Source organism: Fopius arisanus, unplaced genomic scaffold (genome assembly GCF_000806365.1).
Source record: "Fopius arisanus strain USDA-PBARC FA_bdor unplaced genomic scaffold, ASM80636v1 scaffold00042, whole genome shotgun sequence".
Taxonomy (NCBI): domain Eukaryota; kingdom Metazoa; phylum Arthropoda; class Insecta; order Hymenoptera; family Braconidae; genus Fopius; species Fopius arisanus.
The window spans coordinates 566,821-583,437 of record NW_011887781.1 but is presented as its reverse complement, the minus strand read 5'-3'; the positions used below and the strand labels follow the sequence as shown (position 1 = coordinate 583,437).

At 37.4% G+C, this 16,617-nt stretch overlaps 3 protein-coding genes across 4 annotated transcripts in view; 1 reads left to right on the top strand and 2 right to left on the bottom strand.

Moving 5' to 3' along the window:
• Window positions 1–27: 27 nt before the first annotated feature.
• GlyS (glycogen [starch] synthase) lies at window positions 28–3,359 on the bottom strand. 2 transcript variants are annotated; one of them, XM_011305341.1, is made up of 5 exons: window positions 3,080–3,359; window positions 1,141–2,628; window positions 664–1,050; window positions 392–592; window positions 28–323 (listed from the first exon to the last, which is right to left on the bottom strand). In XM_011305341.1, exons 2-5 carry the CDS (start codon window positions 2,596–2,598, stop codon window positions 291–293), a joined length of 2,079 nt encoding a protein of 692 aa, XP_011303643.1. In that variant the 5' UTR covers window positions 2,599–2,628; window positions 3,080–3,359; the 3' UTR covers window positions 28–290. The 2 variants fall into 2 exon arrangements, with proteins under 2 accessions (XP_011303643.1, XP_011303644.1); XM_011305342.1 differs by lacking the exon at window positions 3,080–3,359 and adding an exon at window positions 2,701–2,763.
• Window positions 3,360–3,854: 495 nt separating this feature from the next.
• Window positions 3,855–5,277, top strand: Der-1 (derlin-1). Its single transcript, XM_011305336.1, has 2 exons — window positions 3,855–4,420; window positions 4,516–5,277. Exons 1-2 carry the CDS (start codon window positions 3,982–3,984, stop codon window positions 4,830–4,832), a joined length of 756 nt encoding a protein of 251 aa, XP_011303638.1. The 5' UTR covers window positions 3,855–3,981; the 3' UTR covers window positions 4,833–5,277.
• Window positions 5,278–5,296: 19 nt separating this feature from the next.
• The window catches only part of LOC105266942 (neurexin-1), a 98,015-nt gene continuing 86,694 nt past the window's right edge, over window positions 5,297–16,617 (bottom strand). Inside the window, exons 21-30 of the mRNA XM_011305456.1 lie at window positions 13,720–13,967; window positions 13,519–13,636; window positions 11,924–12,091; window positions 11,233–11,392; window positions 10,488–10,911; window positions 6,515–6,686; window positions 6,365–6,433; window positions 6,039–6,286; window positions 5,713–5,958; window positions 5,297–5,610 (exon numbers count right to left, since the gene is read on the bottom strand). Of these exons, the coding sequence (XP_011303758.1) occupies window positions 5,440–5,610; window positions 5,713–5,958; window positions 6,039–6,286; window positions 6,365–6,433; window positions 6,515–6,686; window positions 10,488–10,911; window positions 11,233–11,392; window positions 11,924–12,091; window positions 13,519–13,636; window positions 13,720–13,967 (2,024 nt within the window). The 3' untranslated portion in view covers window positions 5,297–5,439. The remainder of the gene's footprint in view (window positions 5,611–5,712; window positions 5,959–6,038; window positions 6,287–6,364; window positions 6,434–6,514; window positions 6,687–10,487; window positions 10,912–11,232; window positions 11,393–11,923; window positions 12,092–13,518; window positions 13,637–13,719; window positions 13,968–16,617) is intronic.

The window sequence follows — 16,617 nt, the reverse complement described above, 5'->3', positions numbered from 1 at the left end:
CTAATAATAACCACTATAACAATAGGATCTATATAATCTATAATTTTTCATTTATTCAGAAATGGATTCCAAAGAAGCGATGGGGGACTATCGTAAGCCCCACAATATAACGATTCCAATCCAAACAAGTCAAACTGGAATTCAAAAATATGAAGAATGTCAACCAGTTGTGCATCTATCTCTCGAAAATAGTCTCTTGTCCACACAATATAATATCGATAGCATCGAAAGTAAAACTAACATTAAAAATCTAACAAAATAAATCTGCAATCCCATTCGTCTCGATGGGCTTATCGTCCATTAGCCTGTCTCAGTTCTTCGAGCTGAAAATTGATAATTCATTCATAAAAACAATCCGTCAACTCTAGATGTTTTCCATTCAATCTCTCACCTCTTTCTCGTCATCCACTTCGTCCTCGTCATCGGATCCGTGAACAGAGGCAGCTGGAGTTGTGATACGAGAGGAAGAAGGAGAAGGTGGTTCACTGAATGGTCTAGGATAACTGAATTTCCCAACATTCTCATCAGAAAATTGAGAAGCGAATTCTGGATAAACTGTCGTGAGTGCCTTTATCCTCGCTTGACGATAGTACTGTAATGGATAATGGAATATTAAAAATTGAAAGAGATAATAATACGAATGGAATTTTCTATTCAACTTACAACTCCCAGATTTCTCCAATCAAGAAGATCACTCAACCGCTCTGTTCTATTTCGTTGAATAATTCTCTGTCTCCTACTGAGACGCGCAAAATCGAACATATACTGCGCCAACTGCTGAACACTAGCTTCAACATCAATGAAACGTCGATCCACGATGTAAATGCCATAGCTCATGGGGTCAGCGATGTGATCGTGCATGAAACAACCGAAACCAGATAAATTTGTTGTAACGCTGGGGATGCCCATGACGGTGCATTCAGCTGGAGTGTATCCCCATGGCTCATAGTAGGAGGGAAAAACCCCCAAGTGGCATCCCCTGACGAATTCTTCATAGTCCAGGCCAAACAGCGGATTCGTAGAGGACAGGAATTCGGGATGAAAGACAATCTGCGAAGAAAGGAATAAACCAAAGCGTACAGATTAATTTCAGTGAAATTGGAATAGAAGATGAGAGATGAGAATAAAATAAACAATTACTTTGACTCTGTCATGAACGGTATTGAATAAATTGCATCTGCGAATTGCTGTCAAGATCGGATCGTTCCAGTCGTCGACTACATTGTGAGTCGTAATCGGTGGGAGACCATTTCGTTGTAGAGCGTACAAACACCTCTTTATTTTAATTATGTCGTCTTTCAGAAGTAAATCCTGAGCATCGGGCAGTCTTCCGGATAAACACAATTCATACATCCTCTTACCAATATCCTGTTGGATAGTGTTTATGGTATCCCTCAGGGATTTTGTCACCGCGTGTCCACGGAGTGACTCGACATTGAAATTATTCGTGCGCGCTGGGAATATCATAAATGCAACGATCGTCACATCGGGCTTGGACGTTTTTAAATAATGATTGAGTCTGGCAAGTGCCTCGATGAATATATCCGCTCCCTTATTTCCAAACTCATAGCGTCCGGCAGTGAAGAAATACAGAGTCTTATCGAGATCGAAATCAAAGTGACCGTAGAAATGTCCACGTACAAATTCGTGAATTTTCTCTTTGCTAACTGCATGAAGATTTTGAAATTCGTGGAGTGCTGAGAACTTCTTGACATTTAGACCATTCGGAGTTATGATGTCTGGATCGCGTTTGAGCAAATGTTTTGCCTCGATTCCAGTGATATCGGAGACAGTGGTGAACACGTGGCAGAGATGAGCTGCTGCTCTTTCCATGCAGTATCGGTGGTAAATTTGACGTTTACCCGCCTCTTCGTCGACGTTGAATTTATCCAGATTATTATAAAAGTCAGTTTTTCCAGCGCAGAGGTATCGCCCGAGGAGAGTCGCATGAGTTGTGAATACAGTGGCAACATCCACGTGTCTTGTCCTGAGGGCGATGATGCCAACACCTGCCTGCCACTCGTGACAGTGAACCAGGATTCTGGGGGGCTGACTGGAGTAACTCTCAGCAGCTTTTCTGAATTCAGATATAAACTGGCACACTAGGTATCCCATTATGACAGCGTCGTTTGCCTCGATGTCCAGATGAGGAATCCCCAGGTTGGTGGAACTCCACAATTCCTGCTTGTACTCGTCCAGTTTCCACGATGCTGATCCAATATCGAATAAAATCACCTGGGGGTTTCCGTCAACCAGCCATGTACCTGTCACCACTTTGTATCCTTGATCTCTCATACTCTGGACTGCTGTTCGGAGAGGATTGTGCAGGGGGAATTCAGCCTCTTCTACTTCTGTTCTGGCGCATTGTTCTTTGAATGGACCAATCATACAATATTGATCTCCCAATTCTTCGGTGGATACGTAAGCCTTCGATCTGATCACTGTGTAAATTCCACCAACTTTATTGGCAACTTCCCAGGCAGCCTCGAAATTCCATCTGTTTTCCTGCTCTGCGGTGTGTCCTCGGTCCAGGAATCCTGACAGGTCGTGGGTGCTGTCCATACGATAAAACCTCCGAGACGCGCGTTCCTTCGACATCTTTAGACGATTTTTTCAGGTAGTTATTCCCTACAAAGATAATAATTCGGGGATTATATCTTCATTAGGCAATGATTATATCACAGAAAAATTAATATTCACTACGCAACGAATTCGAAATAAAACGAAATCGAAGTAAATCCTCTAGGGGAGGAATTTCGGACGACCAAAGATCACAGACAAATGATGTTATCGGAATAGAATCTCAACGCGACGACAGACACTCATCTATAGTTCTATGAACTTTAGAACTCCTATCTCGAAATTACTTAATTTCTCAGATAAACAATAATGAACTCAAATAATTTCCTCACACCGATAGCAACAGTCACTCAATTTCGAGGGATGAGAATCGAAAAAAAAATGCACGCTGCAGCCTTAAATGGAATTTTCACTCTTCAAAACAAGAACACTTCAAAAATATTTCGAGTGCGTCTGACGCAGGGGAAAAAAATAATATTTGCACTACCGAAGAAAATACCTTTTAGAAAACTTAAAACTTCTGAAGTAAAACGGGAACTGTTTTTTTTTCGCTGAATTCTTGACTCAGAAAATTGAAATCAACGGGATAGGTGCTGAGTGCTCAGATCTTAAAATCTTCTGAGAATGAAGGTCATGAGGGCCACCAGGAAGGTCACAGTTTCGTCTCTTTCGGTCTTACAAATGTATATTGAAATACTTCTATGCACATGTTTCATTCATGGATTATCATGAATTCAGCAGATGGCGCATGTTCACAACGTGAAATTCGAATTTGGCCCGGTGACACACTTATATCCGAAGGTCATTCATCTTTATCACACATTTTGCAGTGATAACAAGGGCGTTATCAAAGTCGACGATACCCCAAACTCTGCGAATTCTTCATTTTGCATGTATTCGAATTCCACAACGAAAAATTCTCATTTCCATTATCAATCATTTCCACTATTTATTACGATCATGTTAATCATTTGGGGATTATTCCTCACCCCCTCTTATCATTTATTTCGCCAATTTTTCAAACTAACAATTTCAAAATTTTTTTGCTGACTTATTAATACTATGTTACGAAATCTATAACTTAATCCATTTATCTCAGCTGATTAATGAGTTGATCGTTCAATTTATTTATTTAATCAATTGTTTATAATTGTTTGCTTATTTTTCTCTGTTAATTGTAAAGTCGCTGGACTTCGTAGAATAGTCTCAAGATGGCGTAATTCATCTGTGACTGGAAAGAAAATCATGTGGCGGTTTCGTATCTCAATTTCTTATTTGCTCTAAGGATTTTTCAGTATTGTCAGCAAAACGTCAGCAAAACGTATGCAGTGATAAGAAATTGTTGCAAATCAGTGTTGGGGAATTAATTAACGAACTGAACTAGTGAATAGACAAATAAAAATGTCTGACTTGAGAGATTGGATAAATTCTCTGCCAATGTTCACACGATACTGGCTACTCTCCACAATCGGTCTTTCACTGATTGGGAGATTTGGGTTATTATCACCTCACATGTTGATTCTTCTGTACGATCGTTTCATTCACAATTTCGAGATCTGGAGAGCCATCACTAGTTTATTGTTCTATCCACTCAATCAGGCCACTGGATTTCACTTTATGATAAATTGTTATTTTTTGTACCGATATTCGTTAAACTTGGAGACTGGAGAGTATCAGGGAAAACCAGCTGATTATGGATTTATGCTATTGTTTAATTGGATTTCTTGCGTTGTCATTGGACTGATTGGTAATGTTCCATTGTTGATGGATCCAATGGTACTCAGTGTACTCTATGTTTGGTGTCAGCTCAATCAGGATGTCATCGTCAACTTCTGGTTTGGTAATTACAAATTCCCTCTGATCTTTAATTTTTATTCATTATATCTTATCGCTCTATAATTATCTCACACTTGATGAATTTTTTTTTCTCTGCAGGCACACAGTTCAAAGCAATGTACCTTCCTTGGGTCCTGGCAGGATTCAATTTGATAATCTCTGGAGGTGGAATGCTGGAGTTGATAGGAATTCTGGTTGGACATCTCTATTTCTTCCTAAAATTTAAATACCCTCAGGAGTACGATGGCCCGGAGTTGTTAAATACTCCGAAGATATTGGAGCACTACTTTCCACCCCATCGAATCAATGTCCATGGATTCAGTGCTAGTGCACCAAGGACTGGAGGACAATCAACCCCTGGAAGAAATATGTTTGGGGGATACCAGTGGGGCCAGGGACAACCACTTGGACAATAAATCGACTGCTAGATTATCATTATTTTTCAATTCAGATTCATTCATACACTCGAGGGTTGAGTGTAATTTATATCTTATTTTTGATGAGATGGGTGAACATCACAATTGTAAATAACTGTCGGTGACTTTAGTAATTAATAATTCTCTAGTTCAAAGTGTGGAGAGTTGTTTTGTTACTGAGACTATTTCATGGATATTCCAGTCGGATACACAAACGAATTCTAGAGATTTATTGAATTCATTCACATCCCATGATTTTTTTTCGATGAAAACATTTCCTCAGGAAAAATACTGAGATTTGTTCAAACGTTTTTACACTAGTCTAGAATATTTTGGTCACAGTTTTGGTTGAGTTAATCATGTATAATGGGTTCTTGTGGATCTGTTAATAATAACGTCTTCGTGTCATTATTATTTATGAATAAATGGATTGTAAGGAAATAAATGCAACGAAATTGTTCAGCTCTCCTCAACAAATTACATTTTGAGGATAAATCCTTTGGAATTTTTCTCTCAATCTTTTCATAATTTATTCTGCCTAATCTACAATGCTTACACACGCCGAAATTTATTAGCGTCTCACAAGATTATTCTTCCAACTTCTTTATCACTTCGGGGGATTCTCCTTTGGTTTTTCCGGCACAACTTCTTCAACTGAGGAAGTCTCTCGAAAATTGGGAAATTGTTCCCATGGAGCTGATAGTTCAAATCTCCTAAACTCTTGGGCTAATTCGAGGGGCTCAGCTACGACTCGTTTCACCTCATCATCATATCTTACCTGAAACAACAAATATTTTTTGTTCGAAGGTAAACAGCGAAATTCATTTGAAGGATGAATTTTTGAGATGATTTTTACGGGTGAATAAATTTATTTTTTTACCTCAACGAATCCACTCAGTGGGAAATCTTTCCTCAGGGGATGCCCCTCGAAGCCATAATCAGTGAGAATTCTCCTCAAGTCCGGATGATCAGTGAAAAATACTCCATACATATCCCAGACTTCTCTCTCGTACCAATTAGCCGATTTGAACACAGAGCAAACAGAATCCACTGGTGTCAACTCATCAGTATACGATTTTACACGAATTCTGCTGTTAAATCTGATAGAGAGAAGACAGTAGATCAACTGAAACGAGAGATCTGTGAATAGTTCCTCAAGTCCTCAAGAATATTTGCTTTGAGCTTGAGGTGAAAAAAAAAAGAAACCTCGAATCTGTAGGCTCTGCCAGGCACATCGACGGCTGTCACATCAACAAGTTGAGTAAATTGGGCATTATGATGATCTCGAAGGAATGACAAAGTGGGTCGTATTCCCTCAGGAGCTACGAGAATCTCCAGTTCATCTCCACTGGCAATCTGCACCATCTGGACGTATTTTGGCAGACAATCAGCCACATAACGACCAAAATCCTTCACTTGTTCGAGATTGTGGATTGTGGGTTTGCGAATAGTTGCTGAGAATGAAAAAAAAAAAATTATAAACATAACCGAAAAATCCCGAGAGAGAATTGTTAATAGTGAATGGTCCTCACGCTTTGTTTCTTCAGTATTTTCTGGAATTCCCTGGGGACTTCTTAATGTTGAGGCAATGGAAACATAACCTGGAATTATCAATGAAATGTCACAGTTATATAATTGGAGAAGGAATTTTCAATAACTTGTCGCAAAATCATTGAATTTACGTTTTGGGAGGGACTGCAGGGAAATTTTCACAGCATTACGCGCACTGTTGAGAATTATTGAAGCCATCATTTGATATTTTTTATTGTTTTGGTTACATACGACCCGAAGGAACTTGCCAGACTCCGAATCAATGGACTTGAGAAAATGGGAGCGATGTGAATTTATCGTCAGCTGGTAGAGTAAGAAAAAAAAAATCATTCAAACGAGACTTTTGATCTTTTAAACTCCATTTGGAACAATTAGATTATTCATTCAAATTATTATCAAATAAAAAATATAAATGTTTGTAATGATTTTTCACAGACTTGGGGAAGAAGAAATAAGATATAATCAATTTTTTTCCAATTTTTTATTTAATAATTATCAGTATCACTAATTTATTTACATGTTTTCATTTCATTATCTGGATCATTTAATTGCAAACCTACATTTCCATTTTATCACTCGCAGAATCGCTTTTGTTTCGCCGTATTTAATTAATATATTATTCCCAGTACCAGCCCATGCGTGCAATGTGCGTGATAAATAATTCTTGTTGGCAAAACAAAATGCATGAAAGGTCTCTTCACTCATACCGAAAAATAATAACCAGAAAATAGCGTTGCCTGAATGATAAATCATGAAACAATCGTGTTGAGTACTCTCTATTTTTGTGATTTTTGCATCAATTTTTCTGATAGCTAAAGCCAATTATTTCCATGCGCATCATCTGATGTGCCTACTCAATTGAATTTCGATAATATCGATGAATCATTAACATCACAACGATGGCCGTTAACGAGAGGCCGTTGTCCATTTTATTATAATTTTTTAAGTGTAAAAAATCTAAATGCACCACACACTAACGTATGTTTAGACATTATATTTTTTTTTTAAGTTCAATTCAGAAATAAAAAGCTGTTTTTGATTTCGTGGGAAATACTTTCATCGATTGCACAAATAAATGTGATTTAGCTGTTAAAAGGAGAATGGGTTATTTTATTTTTATCAATAATCCATATGGTTAATTGAATTTTGTGAGCAAGCGACGAAAATATTTGGACAAAATCCCCTCAATGTCTAAATTGTTTCAGACTGATGCCTTTTCAATTCTCATTAACTTGATATTTATAATTGCTTTTTGACTAACATCGTACGAGTGGTTTACGAATATCATCTCTATCTAAATTGAGTGTATTGCATGATCATTTTGGTTGGAGACTGTACAATTGTAAAATATAATTCCCGTTCTAGCTACAGCAAATCTAGATTAAACGCCTGAGCTGTATGATTTTATTATTCCCACGACATTTAATGTCTCTCGAGTATTTTCTCTGTTCCTTCGGCCCATGACACACTCAATTTTAATTGAAATTTGGTAAGTTGAGAGTAACAATTTTTTTGTATTTTTTTTGTTCATTCACTTTTTTTAAAATATTCCCTTATTTAATTTCGCTTGTAGATTAACTTTTGGTATAGAAGTGTTAATTAAATAGCTTAAGTATAAACATTAGTTCATTCAGTACATTGGAGGATATGCAGATAAGAGGTAGGGGGCAGTGTAAACGATATGCGTAAATATTCGTTTTTATTTGCAATTTTTTATATGTTTATTTATACTGGGTTTTGCTACGTCAAACTATTCAACGATATCGTTGAAACTGCCCTACGTCATATGAATTTTTCCTCAATAAGTTAGCCACGTAATTACGCAAATGTTGACATTGATTTGAGAAAACTTTGTGAATTATTTTGCGTGCATTAAGAAACGATATTCATGTTAAATCGCCAAATCCCTGGGCTTTTTCTAATGCAAATTACCATTGATAATTAATTTTCCAGCGACAAAGCCCCGGGATTTTAATTCAATTTTAAATATTATCTCAATTATAAGTCCTCAAGCAATTCGGGGATATCCGAGTAGTCGGCACTTTGCAATTCTTTTTCTTTTTCAAATTCATTTATTTATCAGAATCTTCATTGTTTCTCAGATATTTGAGCCCTCAACGAACGTTTTAAGATTTTTACCAGTGATTCATCTGAATATAGTCCATCAAACACAATTTCACGCAAAAAATGTGGGATATGTGTGTGTTCATAGCAAATATATTCTTTACAGATATTTATATCGATAAAAATTCTAAGTGCAGTTCTTTAGAACGAGTGTAAATAGTTAATCCCATTTTCAATTCGTTAAAATGATGAAATTTGGAAAAGTGGTTAAGAGAGAATCTCAATGAAATTGTTCTTTGGAATGTAGAGCAAGATGAAAAATGAATAAATAGACGCGAAGAATTTTAGAGAGAGATGTAGCACCTTTTTTTCTCATTATTTTAAATAAATTGGAACTCCACTCGGCGGCAATTGCCTTTTGCGAGTTATCATCACCGCAATTTTTTTTTAACGATTTATTGTAGATTGTTTCAACGAAAATTTGACACTCATTCATACGAACATTATCTCCGATAACTAATAACAACGCTATCAATATCTACGGAGAAAAAATAATTTACATTTTATTTTTACTTTCAAATCAGATAATCTCTGAAACAATAAAAAATTTCAGAATTATCTTCGAGGTTTTTTAATTCAAATGGTTTTCTCTGTATAATTAATTGTTCATTAGCTATAATAAAAATTGCGAGAATAGCTTGTCCCATTTTGTAAATTTATCGATAATTTTCCGCTTGAAAGCAATGTTAATTACCTAGAGTCCAACATTCGTCTAAATTTCTCCCAGTAAATCTGTTCGTAGTATCAGTGCCGGTGTCTATCATTGACAAGAGGAATAATTTCACATATCAACACGTTATTAACTAATTATTGGCAATACTGTGTTCCAAACCCTGTGTGTGTGTGTCTGAAGCATTTGTTACATGCTGGAAAAAATATCCGAACCCATCGAAACTATAAACGACAACAATAAAAATTTCAATCAATTCGTGTGCCTTTCCTATACAAATTTTGACACTGCAAAACAATTAATAGAAAAATTGTGAAGTTCTTGTAAAGAATGCCATTGAAATTTTCATAGAATCCCATTATAGTCGCACTACTCCTCAATTTCTTCTTTCGCGAATCCTCCGGTCGCCATTCTACTACCCCCGAGCTACAAGATGTAAGCAATCCGTTGTTTCGTCCGATGAGGAATTGAATTTGGTGGAAAATAAATCTGAAATAGTATATTGCACCTCTAACCGATTTAACCGAGCGAAACGCGAGGAATAAAATAAATTTCTTTCATATTTTAATTTGCTATGAAAAAAAAAAAAAAAATCAGCGTACACACGGTGGGTATAGTTGCATATAGTCGCGACTATAATGAGAGTACTACTATGTTCATTCGAGAAATCCTCGAATTTCCGTTTTCTCCACTCATCATAGCAAACATTTCTCGTTTATGCCTCCACCACTCAATAATAAATTTTCTATGAATTTAATAAACAATTTACACATATAACATAAGTTATAATAATTTATATATATTTATATTTCTTCTATACAACAATAAGTTATTAGCATAGTCACTTAAATTAGTAAACGCTAATGATTTACTTTCGTTCACCCATCACCATCACCACCACAAAATCGCACTATTGTTGTCAGCAAAAAATTCACAAGTGAGTTGACGTGCGCCAGCCCCTCGATTTTATATATACGTATTAATTAATTATTGCATACAAATAATAAATACAATCGCACACACAACGACTCTCGCTTGAAATAAAAATCTCACTTATGCAGATCGATTTTTCCTCGATGAAAATCGACGTATTGTTTTTATCTTTTTTTTTTTTTCTAACACAGTCAGTCTTGGCTTGCTTCATCAACTCGATATTTTTTGTGTTCTAATGGACGGCGGACGATCCACTTCAAAAAGCTCCACTAAATTCTACATTGTAATACATGTGCTACCATTTTTCCTGATTAATCTCGTTGGATTTTTGATCGCCCGTCCATTAGCGATCTCATGAATAATCAATAACTTCAGACAAACCACTCTTTGATCTCCTTTAATTCACATTTTTTACCGTTTTTACTTCCGTTTGTTCCGGCTTTCAAGGCACCGTTGTACTGTTGATCTGAGCCAGTGGCACCGAGTAGAGCGGCATTTGGATCTTGACAGAAGTTCTTGGTCTCGTCGACTTTGTAGTGAGTATCAGGACGATTTTTGAATTTCAGGATCAGTAGAATAATGAGAATAATAGCAATCAGTGCACCAGCTATTATGACGATTATCAGGGCTGTGTGCTTGGCTGCTTCTGTGTGAATACTCGGCACTGTTGGTGGATATTTTTTTATCGGAGGACCTGGTGTATACACCTCAGGATGGTAGGGCGGTGGATCTGTCATTCTCGTTGTTGTTGTTGTTGTTGAGTGAGTTGTCGCACTTGTTGTACGTGGCGTTACAGTTGTGCTGAAATGACAGATCCCCAAAAGCCACAGCATCATGAATACAAGTCATCATTTATCATTGTAATCAGAAGTCAAATAAATCTCTATAACATTTCCCTACAAATTGGTTACTATTTTTTGTACACACAGATTATTTAAATACGAGAAAGTAAACAGCTGTTAGACTAAAATCTCAAATTTCTAAGGTAATTAATGATTTTCGCGTTCAAATATTGAAAATAAAAGGAGAAGAATGCGTACGAAGAGTTCAGATGATATTAGGTAGAAGGTGATATTGAAAAATGATTGGGGGATTTATTTAAAAAAAAATGTAATATCATACCTGGTGTGCGTAGAGTCAGTTTCTGTACTGGACGCATTGTACTGTGTAAATGTGGTGGATACAGTGCCACGAGAAACTGGAGTTGAGCCTGTTGATGCCTGAGTACTCGTATGACTTGTAGAAGATTCACGTTGTGTTGTAAATGTCACCGAGCTCGCATCTGTACCCAAATATGTATTAAACAAATAACCCAATAACAGCAAAATTCGAGCGACCACCCAAAACTCCGGATATTATCTTTGATATATTAAAAAAAAAATTGGTTTTTCCAGAAATTTTCACAGCGGCACTGAGGTAACAAGGGAAATAGACGCGTGCGTAGGTGATAGCAGGGACGTACCAAAAGGCATCACATTTCATGTGAATTATTTTTCATTGTAAATAAGGGAAAATCAATGTCCAGATTAAATTTCAACCGTTCCCGTGGAATTGATTTTTCTAACGCTGGAAATAGATTTCCCTGTGATAACACTCAGCGTCAAATGACGTCAATGGCAAATGAAAAAATTGAAGAGGAACATTTCGAGAGAGGGATTCGATGATAAACGGCTCTTTTTGTATAATTATTGGAATGGTCACAAGTTGCTGAGGTTCTACTGCGGGGATCAATATTTCGAGTTGGCGAGATGGATACCAGGGGGAAAGCCTTCCACGTGGTATCGAGCGAATTTTTCGAAATTTAATCATTTACCTGTGACTGATGTTACGATAACTTCTTCGGTGGTTCCAGGATCACCAGATCCTTCTTCGCAGTCTTCTTCGTCGTCGCAGGATGGACGCTCCTGGATATTCTCTTTCTTTGGTTTTGCTGTTGGTGGTAATCTCGTTGGTGCAACGTACACTGGCGTTATCAAGTCATCTGGAAAATCAGTGACATTTTCCTAACACCTCTTCTAACTTTCGGAAACCAAGAGAGAATGCGGAAATTATCCTAGTGCTCACATTTGTCGAATGCTTCGCACACGAGTGATGATTTATCCGGTTGTGAGCGAATCTATTGATCCGGGTTTAAATAAAAATATCCGATTGCATCGGCAATTCCGCCCACGGGTTACAAGTCGCCCCAATCACCGTTTCAACAATTCGTTGCCATTTCGTATCCAATCGAAACTCGCATGAAGAGAATATCGATAGCCTTTTCCTTGACCTCAATTAATTTTTTAAATCATAGCATTCGATAGATAGTCCACGCAGGCGTTAATCTAATTCTTCTCGAAAAAAGGGTATATAAATAAAATTTGGAAGTGTTGGAAGCCGTTGAAGTAATTAAAACCACAGAATTGGAATTTGAGCCTTTTGTTTAATTCTGATAGAGAGAGCCATTAATTCCGTTTTTAGTCGGCCACAGCAGATTTTTCATCAGGCGACGAGAAATGGCCAAGAGGTAGCCGTTGGATTCGGGAGAAACTAACGGAAGTTTATCTTTAGTGTGAGAGATCCCTAAATATGCAAATGAATTGAAGATACAACTGGGAATACAGAAATGACTGGAGGTAGCACAACAGCCATTCGAGGGAACTAGATGTGTATCGGTATAGGGTAATTTTCGATTTATCATTTCTCCTCTCAATACTCATTCAATTGTAATTCTCATTACAAAATTGAAATGCTATTGACGACAGCATCCTTGGAATAATTCTCTCATCAATAACAATTTATTTGTTGTAATCAAAAAAATTGAGAGGAAGGATGGAGGGAGTTATAAAATTCGATTATATATAATATAAAAAAAAATGGTGGTAAGCGTCGCCAAAGGCGACAGTGCCTTACCATTTATATGTGTATTCCGTCCTTGTCTAGGGGAGTGCTAAACGTCTCTCCTTTCATACTACACGAAAAACTATATATCATGTGTTCTTATAAAGGAACTGTATGCAGGAGCACCACTTACGAGAAACAACATTTTCCTGTATAACTTCAAAACTATTTGAGGAATTTTACTGAATCAAACTCCAAACTTTGTGAAATTCTAATGTTCAATTTTTAAAGTCAATTTGTTATTCACTTGATTATTTTTTATATCAATCGATAGCAGTGAGTAAAGTAGAAATTCATATGATCGGGTCTGTCCGGCTGGTGTATACATGGGTTTTTTAATGACATTTTTTTCTACTGAAGATTAAACGTGAACACGAGCGCTGGTTGTTGCAAAAAAAAATCGGATTTTGAAAACGGTTCGCCTGGAATATTTGATTATTACCTGCGAGGCGAATAAATTTGAAATCACCTATAAATAAATGTATTCAACCAAATTCCACAGATCTTCACTGGTTTTCCCGCAATTACCTGAATTTGGATCGTAAATTGGGGTGCAATCTTCATCCTCATCATCGCCTGCACATCCACTGCCAGCTCCAGAAAATATAAGATCATCCATGATGCCAGGGGGACCGGATGCGGGTGTCTGCCGGAAAAAAAAATCGTACCCTCAATTACTCCGATAAAGAGAGAGAGAAGAAAAATATATTCAGAGACATTTCCTCTCACCTGCTGCATGCGTTGAAGAGGTGCCGTTCTGTCCAATAAACTGCCGGGTGGTAATGGCTGCACATCTCCCCTGATAGTAATTACAACTCTATCCTGACTGGCAGCTGCTAATTCTAATATCCTAGCCCTATTTACCACTAATCCCGAGATTATCCCTAGGAATGGACGCTCTACTCCTCCCTTGTTCTTGCTCCATTTACCACCGACTTGAATTGTCGATTGGCCATTGAATATTGTCAATTGATTCCCTGAAACATTGAATTAATCGCATAGATCAATAAATTAATTCTCGAGAATCCTAGAATAATTATTTCCAATATAACTTAAATACTTCAATGAAGTATATATATATTCCCATGAATGGGCAGTCTAATCAATATAAAAAACCGATTGGGATTGGAGGTCGGTGTTTTTGTTTGGACTGGTACTAGGGCACCATAAAAAGATCGGCGAGGTAACACTGACCACAGCGGACTGTCCGTTGATTTTTTTAATGGAAAGGGAAACCAGTTGTTTAGGGTCTGAAATCTGTTAGTTCTCGAGACAGGCGAACATACGCACTCTGGATAACCATCCAATACCCCTATCGAATCGGCATTGAATAATAATAAAATTTGCAAACCGTATATTTTAACAAGTCAATTTTACATTACAAACATGTTTCTCAAAAATTACTGGAAAAAAAAAATGAAAAATACCGAGATATCGGCAATAACTCCTTCATTAAAGACTGGCTTCATTAAAAAATGGCCGGATAAAGCAAATGGGCAATAATTTAAGTTTTTACCCGAGAAAAAATGAGACAGTCTGACAGTATTGTAAAAGGCGAACAGAAACAAGTAGAAGTTAACTGAATTATTACAGTGGTAATGTGGTTTTTACACAATTTCTTTTAACCCCACCGACGGACTGCCATGAATGGTAGCACATGCCAACAGCAACTCTCACCATCTGTTTGTTCAATAGCATACATAGCAAACATAGTCACATTATCAGTAAAGTATAAAAATCCAGGCGGTTGCACATACCGATGCAATTATCAATTGCTCGGAGCGCATGCGCCTGATGTTATCACAATTATCCCTGAGTTATCGTATATCATAAACACACTGGCAACAAGTGTCATTGACGCCACATTCCAATCTGAAGAAGTCCAATAAACTGTATCATATCATTAGGAGAACAGAAGGTGCACAGCAGTCTTTTCCGTTTCGAAGAATTCAATGACAGTATTTTTTTATCAATGAATTAATTCTTCGAAATGAATTCAAACAATTCTTTTGATATCTTTTGATATGTAATCATACGAGCGAAGATCATAGAGGACCACGAAATATTACCCAGGATTTATTCGGCATTTTTATTATGCAGTTAATCTTTTTCTCGGTGGCTCTGGTCGATTCAATGGCGTAATTCAGCGGTGATTATTTATGCAATTTATGCTAAATGGATTGGCGGTGTGGATTGACATTGTTATGTTGCGTTGACAAATGATGGAGGAATTTTCAGGGAATTCGAGCCCTCGGAATTCCACGGGCCCTGGATCATCATCTTCCGAGCAATTAGCTCTTGCACGACATAATCTAAATTAATAAGTAAATTGCCAGGAGAGCATCGATGTTAAAGCAGTGGCACAGCAACGGCTACAAGTCCAAAAGTGGGTTAAGGTGGTGTAGCTCGATGCTCTCTCGGCTTAGAAGAGCAACACATGTCGGGCTATGTAACAGGGGATGATAATCAGGATATATTTTTATTTTTCAAATGTATTGAATTTTTCAAGTAATTACAGGAAATTCATTTTGAATATTCATGAACCGATTGATATCCACAATAAACCACCGATTTTTTTCCCAATTTTTTCGAAATCGATTGTCTCGATTAATCAACAAATTATAATCGACGACGAAAAATGAGAGAATGCCTAGGTTTATTTTTAAATATTTCAATGATCGCAAAACCGTTTGATGTAGGATACGAAAATGAATGTGGAGAAGAGATAGTGGATGTAGCTAACGGCAAGCATCTTACGAAGAGGATTCTCGATTCGCTTGGATTTCCCAAGGACGACGGGAAAGGTACAACCAGTTGTCGACTTTTCACTCTTTCTAACCTTTTTGCACCACACATTCGCCTAGCTACTGCTGTCCCATACTCCCCTGGTCTTTCTAAACACAGGTCTTGCGTTAGGACGATCCTAACCACCCTATCCTATTCCCCATGGGACAACTGTCACTTCTAACTCACCGCTAGTTAAACTTTGCCACCAAAAAAAAAAAAAAGGGTTAGTCAACCGTCAAAAAGTCAATTCCACCGGTCACCCAAAAGTCAGTGTTTCGTCCGGAGGGTTGAAATTTAAAAAAATATATGAAATAACAAATAGGTATAACGTAAATAATATTGAGAAAGGCTTTAAAAATCGAGCACAAGATGCGTTGCACCGCGTGGGAGAGACGAAAGAATGCAGCTCCGGGTGCAATAAACACTTGTAAAGTGATAGTGAGAGAGAGATATTTCCCAGGACTCTTATTTTCTCACGATGAGGGAAATAATGAGATTTTGGGTGGTCGCGGACACATGCGTAACCGTTGGTTCGAGCACCGTGAGAAGAAGCCGAAGTTGGGGCTGAATTCAGTGCCCTGGTATAACAGGCACACATCAGGATGAGATTGGTTGAGGAGTTATCGGGTTATGGGGTTTGCCCTTCGGGAGGAATATCAGGAGGTACTAACTTTTTTTTCTCTTTTTTTCTCTAACATTTTCCAATAAAACTCATTCCGCCTTTTCTATTTTGGGGCACATCACCATTTAAAAATCCCCCATACCTCATACTCAGGAAAAAATTACTCTGAAATTCCACACCTTTGAAAAGCAAGTGATAATATTCACTTGCTGAAGACG